General features: G+C 46.1%; 1 protein-coding gene across 1 annotated transcript in view; it reads left to right on the top strand.

The window, feature by feature from the left end:
- The first annotated feature begins 844 nt into the window (after positions 1–844).
- LOC119568299 (COUP transcription factor 2-like) overlaps positions 845–9,438 on the top strand; it is a 12,914-nt gene continuing 4,320 nt past the window's right edge. Inside the window, exon 1 of the mRNA XM_037916756.1 lies at positions 845–923. Within this exon, the coding sequence (XP_037772684.1) occupies positions 845–923 (79 nt within the window). The remainder of the gene's footprint in view (positions 924–9,438) is intronic.

The following is a 9,438-nucleotide window of genomic DNA, read 5'->3' as shown; positions in this document are numbered from 1 at the left end:
CTCTAATTTTCACGTCTTCTTTCCCGAGGCTCTCTTTGAACCTGCTCTGCGGCTCTGCGGCTCTATGGCTCTGCGGCTGATGGATAGAGGGGGGGGGAGGTGGAAGGGAGGGAGGGAGGGAGCGAGGGAGGGGGGTATAAAAATCTAAGGTAGGGAGGGAGGGAGGGAGGGAGGGGGGTATAAAAATCTACCATCTATAAAATAAATCCGCCACCCACTCAGAAAAAAAAAATATAAAGATAATAAGAAATCAAACACATCTTCCAAAAAGTTTAAATATAATAATAATAATAATAATAATAACAGAAAAAAAACGAAAAATCCCGCCACGTTCTGCACGCGTGGCCTCTCCCTCCCCGTGTCTGGAGGTGACTGACGGTAATGGCCGGCCGGGGCACCGATACCCGCGCATTATGAATGTCGTTTACGGAGATCCGCGAGGGAGAGGGAGGGAGAGGAGAAGGGAGGGAGAGGAGAAGGGAGGGAGAGGAGAAGGGAGGGAGAGGAGGAGAGAGAGAGGAGAGGGAGGGAGAGGGAGAGGTTGAGGGAGAGAGAGACAAGGGATAGAAGGAAAGGAAGGAGGAAGGAGAAGAGGAAGAGGAAGAGGGAGAGAGGGAAGGAAAGGAAGGAGGGAGAAGAGGAGAAAAGGAAGGAGAGGGAGAAAATTTAATGAGGAAGAGAGAAGAAAAAGGAAAGAAGAAAGAAAACAGCGAGAGAAGGGAAAAGTGAGAGGGAATGAGAACGACACAGAGACGCATTACAAATATCACCACCATCACCTGTTGCAATTGAGCGGTGATTGCACAGGTGTCGGCGAGGTAGTTGCCCCGACAGCAGAGGCGGCATGGCGGTCATGCACTGGCAGAGCTCGGATTACCATGACCTTTTGACTGTCATGAGGAAAAGTGGCCTTTTTGAAAGTGGTGCGAACGCGGGGGGGGGGGGGTCCTTATTTTATTATTTCTTCCTTATTTTCTTCTGCTTCCTAATTTCCCTTTGCTTTCCGTTTTTATTATTCTTTTTTTCTTCAAGTTTTCTGTCTCTTTCTCCTTTTTTTGTGTGTTTTTTGTTTTTGTAATTTCATCTTTTTTCTTCTTCCTTTTCCCTCTTCCTCCCTTTTCCTTTCCCCTCCTCTTCCTTCCCTTCTTCTTCCTTTTCCACCTCCCCCTCCTCCTCCTCTTCCTCTTCCTCCTCCTCTTCTACCTCCTCCGTCTCTTCCCCTCTTCCTCCTCCCCCTCCTTCTCCTCCTCTTCCTCCTCCTCCTCCCCCTCCTCCTCCTCCTCCTCCTCCTCCTCCTCCTCCCCCCAATTACAGACACCGCTGCGGCCCCAATCAAAAACAGCAAAATAGTTACACTTTAAAATATCCGAAATTAGGCCGAAGTATCATGTTTCCGAGAGCAGGAAATGATACATATTTAGGGGGGGAGGGGGTCGATGGGGGGAGGGTGGGGTGGGGGTGTTATTGTCATTGAGTCAGGCCAATCCTTCTAATTCTAAATTCAAAAAGACGTAGCTATCGGTTACGTCGAATTGGACCCAATCATCGCAGCTGTTTTAGCAAAGGAAAAAAAAAGAAAGCCTTGCACATTTTCTAATAGAGGTAATTTGTAATGCAGGTAATGAAAAAAAGAAGAAGAAAAAAAAAACTAAATAGATAATTCGTATTTTCTGTGTTTCTCTTTGTCATTGAAGGGGGTAGAAATGAAAATAAACGGGGGGTGAAATCTCTCTCTCTCTCTCTCTCCCCTCTCCCCCCGCCTCCCTCCTCCCCCTCCCCCTCCACTCCCCTCTCCCCTCTCCCCCGCCTCCCTCCTCCCCCTCCCCCCCACCCCCCGCCTTCCTTGGTCCCCATTCCCCCTTTTACCACGAAAAACAGATCGTGCCAATTAAAGTACAAAACACAAATTGCAGATCTCAGTTTGCAAGACAATGCCCCCCCCCCCGTCCCTTCCTTCCCTCCTCCCTCTCCCTTCCCTCCTCCCTTCCCTCCTTCCCTCCTCCCTCCTACCTTTCCCCTCTCATTTATCCACCTTTTCCTCCTCCCTCCTATCCTCCCTCCCCGTCCTCCCTCCATCTACCCCCTACTTGACATCTATTGCATTGCAACATTGCAAATGTGAGGTGCTCAGGTGATTCTCTCTCAGGTGATTTGCGGCAATTTGGCAGGTGAAGTCACCTTCTTGATGTTCTGATGTCGATGAGGGTGTTCGTGATAATGTGAACACGCACACATACGTACACACACTCATAATTACACATTCATTCACTCACTCACTCATTTACTCACTCACTCACTCATACACACACACACACACACACACACACACATACACACATACATACACACACACATACATACATACATACACACACACAAACACACGCGCCCGCGCACTTACACATATATTGCACGCATACAATTCTCCTTAAGTGTTGCAACATTGCACCACAACCACGTCTTGCATTCAGTCAACAAAATCAAAACGGAGACGGCCAGGGAAATGACAAGGGACATTCTGCATTTACATATTTTTCCCATTTCGATTTTTTTCCCCAATTTTTCAGATTTTGCATGTTTTTTTTTTCCTATTTTCTTTTCTTTTTTGTATAATTTTCGTTTTTCTCCTAATTTCTGTTTTTGCCAAATTTTCTTAATTTTCATTTACCCGTTTTTTTTTCCTGTTGTGTTCGTTTTCCTATCTTCCGTTGTTTTCCCAATTTCTTTTATATATATTTTTTGTTTCTTCATTTTCTTACGATTACACAGTAAATCAATCTCTTTTTTTCTATCACAAATTCCCATCCTTGTTCGGAGAGTCGTAAAGTGCTTTGATGACCGCGATGTAAGTGTTCTTGCTGTAGAGGGGGAGGTGGAGGGGGAGGAGAGGGGGGGAGAGGGGGAAGGGGAGGAGGGGAGGAGGAGATGGGTGGGAAGGAGAGGAGGGAGAGGGGGAGGGGGAAGGGGAGAGGCGTGGAGAGAAGAGGGTGAGGAGGGGGAAGAGGCAGGGAGAGAAAAGGAGATGGAGAAGGGGAAGGGGGAGAGAGGGAGAGGGAGAGGGGGAAAGGACAGGAGGGAGGGAAATGGAGAGGGGAAAAGAGGGGGGATGAGGAAGAGAGAGAGAGGGAGGGAGAGGGAGATGGAAAGGGAATGGGACGAGAGAAAAGGAGATGAGGAATTGGTGAAGAATGGGACAGGAAGACAGAAGGAGAACGGATACGAGAAAGTGACAGATAGAGAGAGAGAAAAAAAATCAAGAAACGAAAGAGAGAAACGAGGAAATAGAGATGAAGAGGGGAAGAGGAAGAGAACCCGCGAAACCTTTTCTCCCGCACGCCCACCGCCGCCCACTCGCGAGACATGAGGGCGTCGCAGAGGGTGTACCCCCCCCCGCCCCGCCCCACTCCCCTCCACCCCCCGCTGGCCCGTGGGCGTCGCGAATGGGTAGGCTTGTCACGGGCGTTCGTGGGCGTTTTCTAAATGGGATCTTCAGAGGTCTGACGAAGGCGCTGTAGACGCTTTAGAGGGAGTCTTAATATGGGGGGGGGAGGTCTCTCTCTCTCTCTCTCTCTCTCTCTCTCTTTCTTTCTCTCTCTCTATCTGTCTATCTAACTATCTATCAATCTGTCTATCTCCTTTTTTCTCTCTCTTCCTTTTCTCTCTCTCACTCCCCTCTTTGGCTATGACTTCGCCGAATTCCAGGTCATAGCCACGCTCTTCGCCCACAGATCGGAACGAAGATAGGCCGGAAAAGGGCGATGAATTGGTGCAAGGGTTAACGCACGCTTTCGGACGCGGGAGGCCTTGTCGGGGAAATAATTGGCTCGGTCTTCGGCTTCGTTTAGATTTCTCTCTCTCTCTCTCTCTCTCTCTCTCCTCTCTCTCTCTCTCTCTCTCTCTCTCTCTCTCTCTCTCTCTCTCTCTCTCTCTCTCTCTCTCTCTCTCTCGGGTTGTTGTTCGTTCTTTGTGTTTCTTTGTCTTTGTCCTTATCCGACTCTTTCATTCTCATTCTCTCTCCCTTCTTCCTCTCTTCTCTCCTCTCCTCCTTCCTCCCATCCATCCCTCCCTCCCTACTTCCCTCCTCCAGCTCCCTCGTTAACCCCATCTTGTCCTTCAACCCTCTTTCCCTCCGTCTTTCTCCTTCCCTCCCCCTCTCTCCCTCCCTCCCTCTCCCTCCCTCCCTCCCTTCCCTCCCTCCCTCTCCCTCCCTCCCTCCCTCTCTTCCCTCCTCCTCTCTCACCCTTTTTTTCTATCTCCTGCCCTTGTCTTGCGGGCGTGGGCGTGAATCACGAGCAGGTATGGGCGGAGTGTGTCGTTATCCCTCGCTAATTGGGGCAGGTGGTATAATATTTGTCTTCGCGAAGGAAGATGGTAATTTATACGAAAAAGAAAATAATAAATAAGGAAAATGATATATAAAATCAGGAAACAAAATTACTAAGTTCATGAAAACAGTGAATAATAATAATAATAAAAAAGTTTTTGAAAAAAATTGTGTGTGTGTGTGTGTGTGTGTGTGTGTGTGTGTGTGTGTGTGTGTGTGTGTGTGTGTGTGTGTGTGTGTGTGTGTGTGTGTGTGAGCGAAATCTCTGAAACATTAATATTGAGATCAAGGCTTTAATGATAATTGCAAATCAATAAACTTGCAATCATGAATATCGTCGAACTTTTGAAACGTCGATCTCACTTCGATTGCCAACCACCATCAACGAAAATAATAAAAGAAAAAGAAAAAAAAGTATATAGATAGATAAATAGATAGATAGATATAGATATAAAACAATAGAAAACGAGATACTTAAGCACTCATCACAAATGGAAAAAAAAAATCCTGCCACGGGGGACTAATTATTAGCTAATTACCGCGTAATTAGCCCCTCGTTCCGCTAAGCGCCCCAGCAGAACGCGGAATTAGGAGCTCAAGTCGATCTGTCTTGTATATCTCAAAATCGGTCTCATTAGGCTGGAAACGCTAGGCCTAAATCTCTTTAAAAAAAAATTATTTGACCTCCGATTGGATAGAACGGATAGAAGCATTGTTGTTTTTGTTGTTGATAAAATTGCTGTTTATTTTTTGCTTTGTTTTTTTTCTTTGTTGTTATTAACTTCTTGTACGTTTGTTTTTTGTTTTGTTTTTTGTCTTTTGTTTATTTGTTTGCTTTTGTGATTTGTATTTGTTCATCTATTTTTTTGCTTTTCTTATTACTTTCCTTTACTTCCCTTTCTTTTCTGGATATTTGTTATCAATAATACTACTATTATTATCAAATTTATCCCCACACCTGTTCCCTATTCCTCTTCGAATTATAACACGCAGCTTTGAAAAAAAAAAAAATCTTCGTAACTCAACCAGACATATATAGGGAGATACGGATCTTCATTATAGATTTAAAAAAATCTGGAATCTCTTGATTATAATTGCTCGGCCCCCAATTTCTTTATTTCTTGCTTTTTTGTTTTTGTTTTCTTTCTTTTTCTCTTTTTCTCTTTGTCTTGTTCTTTATTCTTCTTCTTCTTCTTCTGGTTTTTATTTTTTTTTCTCATTTTACGGTTATGATAATGGCAACTTCGAGAGGGAGTAAGAGAGAGAAAAGGAATGAGAGAGAGAAAATAAGAGAAAGAGAGAGAGAGAGAGAGAGAGAGAGAGAGAGAGAGAGAGAGAGAGAGAGAGAGAGACGGATAATGAAAGAGATATGGAATAAGAGAGAGAGACAGAGAGAGAGAGAGAGAGAGAGAGAGAGAGAGAGAGAGAGAGAGAGAGCCAGAGACAGAGACAGAGGCATAGAAAGTAAGAGAAACGGAATAAAATAGAGAGAGAGAGAGGGAGAGGGAGAGAGAGCAAGTCCGAATATCACTTTGGCCGTAATTACAACAGGCAGCGTAGTTTCTGTGGTCGTTTAATCACGAAAGCCTAATGACTCCAACCCCTAACATTAAAGAAAACGTAATGACAGTATAATGGCCACACACGAGGGGAAACTCATCCAAAAGTCTTAAAAAAAAAATGTTACGAAAGCCAACTGTTTGGAAAGAAGGGGAGGAGAGAGAGAAGAAGGAGAAGAAGGGAAAAAAGAGAAAGAGGAAATATAGTTCTTTTGTTTTGTACGTGTGCTAAAAGAAAGAGGGGGAAAAAATATCTGTATGTAGCCAAAGGAATCTCGAGGAGATGTATCAGCATCGTTTTAATTTGAGAAGGGGAAGAGAGAGAGAGAGAGAGAGAGAGAGAGAGAGAGAGAGAGAGAGAGAGAGAGAGAGAGAGAGAGAGAGAGAGAGAGAGGGGGGAAGAGGGGGGGAAGAGGCTATTTATCCACGGAAGTGAGGAGAAGGAGGGGGAGGAAAAAGACGATCCCTCAAAGAAAAAAAGAAGGAGAAAAAGTAGAGTGGAAAAAAATTCCAAGGATCATACATCAGCTCGAAAAAAGGTTGAAAGAAGAAAGGAAGGAAGGAGGGGGAAGGTGGGGCTATCCTCCCTCCCTCTCTCCTCTTCCCCTCCCCTCCCCTTCCCTCCCTCCCTCTCTCTTCTTCCCTTCCCTTCCCTCCTTCCCCCTCTCTCTCCTCTTCCCTTCCCTCTCTCTCCTCTGCCCTTCACCTCTCTCTCTCCTTCCCTGCCCTCTCTCTCCTTTCCCCTCTCCTCCCCTTCCCTCCTTCCCTCCCTTTCCCTTCTCTCCTTCCCTCTCCTCCCCTTCCCTCCTTCCCTTCCCTCTCACTCCCCTTCCTTCCCTCCTTCCCTCCCCCTCCCCTTCCCCTCCCTCCCTCTCTCCCCCTCCCCTCCCTTCCCCTTCCCCTCCCCTCCCCTTCCCCTCCCCTCCGCTTGCCAGCCCGTGCGGTTTGCTCTGAATATTCATGAGGAGTAAAATTACGCGCTACAATTTAGATATGAGGTCGTTTGTCTTAAGAGGAGTGTAGGAGTCTTCCCTTCATATAATAACGGGCAGCAAGGGGTTGGATCTATGGGGGAGAGGGAGGGGAGGGGGGGAGGGGAGGGGGAAAGGAGAGAGTGGGGGGGAAGGTGGTGGGGGGGGAGAGAGAGGACGGTAGAAGAGATCTTGGTGTTTTAAGGTTTAATTTTCTTATTAATATTGTAGTAATAATCTAATAATTACAAGTTTTTTTTTTCTTAGGTTTGATTTTCTTATTATTGTTTTTTTTTTTCTCTGTGTTTCTTCTTCTTTTCCTTTCCCTCCTCCCCTTTTTTTCCTATCTTTCTTTCTTTCTCCTTCTTCTCTTTCCTTATTTGCTTATCGCTACTCCTCTTCGTCTTCTTCCTCTTCTTATTCTTATTCTTCCTATTTCTCTTCCTTCCTCTCCACCCCCTCTTCCCTACTCTTCTCCGCCTCCCCCTAACCTTCCTCCCCCTCCCCCTTCCCCCTCCTACCTCACCCCCTTCCCCTTCCTCCCTCCCTCCTTCCCTCCCTCCTTCCTCCTCTCCGCCCTTCCCTCCCTACCCCCCTCCCCCCCCTCTTCCCCCTGATGAGATCGGTGTCACCAAGATATCCCGTGATTTTTTTTTTCTTTTCTTTTTTCTTTTTTTTTAAGGTTTCCGGAGGCTTGGCGTTGCGTTAGTCGGGTTTCCGCGCGCGTGATATAAATTGGCGCGGAATTCAAATGAGATCGGGAGTCACCATCTACGAGAGGGGGGGAAGGGAGGGGAGGGGAGGGGAGGGGAGGGGAGGGAGGAGGGAGAGGGAGGAGGGAAGAGGAGGGGAGGGTGCGGGGGAGAGGGAGGGAGAGGCGGATAGGAGATAACGAGAGGGGAGAAGGGGAAGGGAGGGGAGGGAGAGATGAAGAGGGAGAGGCCGAGGGGAGAGGAGGGTAAGGAGAGGCGGAGAGGAAGGAGGGAGGGAAAGAAAGGAGGTTAAAGCAGGAGGGAGGGAATGTTTCTTTAATGGGGGGGGGGGGGTATTTCTGGGGTTACGGTGCCGTTTCAATTTGAGGGTAAATGTGATTTCTTGTTCCGGGTTGTAAGTTGAGATTTGTTGGTGTTATTGTTGTTATCGTCATTGTTGTTGATATTGATCATGATCCTCACCATCATTAACAACGTCTCTCTCTCTCTCTCTCTCTCTCTCTCTCTCTCTCTCTCTCTCTCTCTCCCCCTCTCTCTCTCTCTCTCCTCCCCCCTCTCTCTCTCTCTCCTCTCCTCTCCTCTCTCCTCTCTCTCTCTCTCGTCTCTCTCTCTCTCTCTCTCTCTCTCTCATCTCTCTCTCCTCTCTCTCTCTCTCTCTCTCTCTCTCTCTCTTCTCCCCTCTCTCTCTCTCTCTCTCTCTCTCTCTCTCTCCTCTCTCTCTCTCTCTCCTCTCTCTCCTCTCTCCCTCTCCTCTCTCTCTCTCTCTCCTCTCTCTCCTCTCTTCCTCTCTCTCCTCTCCTCTTCTCTCTCTCTCGCTCTTCCTTTCTGTCTTCGAAAGCCCCCCCCCCCCCCCCAAGAAAAATATAGAAAAATAAATGGAGGAAAAAAGATCGATACCCAGAGAATAGGCAGTAAAAAAATACCTCAACGAAAGAGCCAAAGCCATACCATAAGAAGAGAGAGAGAGAGAAGAGAAAGAAAGAAAGAAAAGAGAAAGAAGGAGAGAGCGCCCAAGCAGTCGACACAAAGGCCCAAGCAACGGTCTCTGCCAACAGCCGCCGCCACTCCATCTTCTTCTTGCAAATATTCATATTCCTCTCTTTTTTTTTCCTTGTCTTTTTTTTTTTTATCTTGACAGAAACATCCATCGCCATATCTCCTTATCTCCTTCGCCTCGCCCTTTCCCCTCCCCTCCCCTCCCCTCCCTTTCCCCTTCGCCCTCGTCTCGCGCTGACGAAGGGGAGCCATTTTAGGGACCAACGATTTCCCGCGCTTTTTGTTCTTTTGAAAAAAAGAAGGAATGGAAGAAAATGGGAAATATTTGCGCCAAATTTGAATGGTTCGATTAAAAAAAAAAAAAAGGTAGATAGAAAAAAAAAAAATATTAAGAGAATAAGGTAGGAATGAAAGAAAATGGGGAAATATTTGCGCCGAATTTTGAATGAATTTTTTGAAGCAAAATAGATAGATTAAAAAAATAATGATAAATAAAAAAGATAAATAAATAAAGAGAAAAGTGGAAGAAAATAATTGAATTGGATAAAAAGGAAGAATGCCTACAGAAAAAAGTATATATGTACACATTTTTTTTTAAAGAAAACGCGACGTTCGTATCGCTTTGAAAGCCGACTGGTGAATGAACCGCTGTTGCATCTTGCTGGTTCTTCTCATACATGTTGCAGAGGACGAGTCGGAGGAGTTGCAGGAGAGAGCTTTCTGGCCGAGGTTAATCTTTACGAAATATTCTCCGCACGGCAATTATGATGAATGATTTTTTTTTCTCTTTCTTTTTGGTGGGGAGGTACGGAGGTACGAACGTTTTTTTTTTTTTTTTTTTTTTTTTTAAGGTACGAGCGTATGTTTTATTTTGT

Source organism: Penaeus monodon, chromosome 43, assembly GCF_015228065.2.
Source record: "Penaeus monodon isolate SGIC_2016 chromosome 43, NSTDA_Pmon_1, whole genome shotgun sequence".
Lineage (NCBI taxonomy): Eukaryota > Metazoa > Arthropoda > Malacostraca > Decapoda > Penaeidae > Penaeus > Penaeus monodon.
The sequence above is the reverse complement of the archived record's forward strand: the minus strand, read 5'-3'. Positions and strand labels throughout refer to the sequence as shown.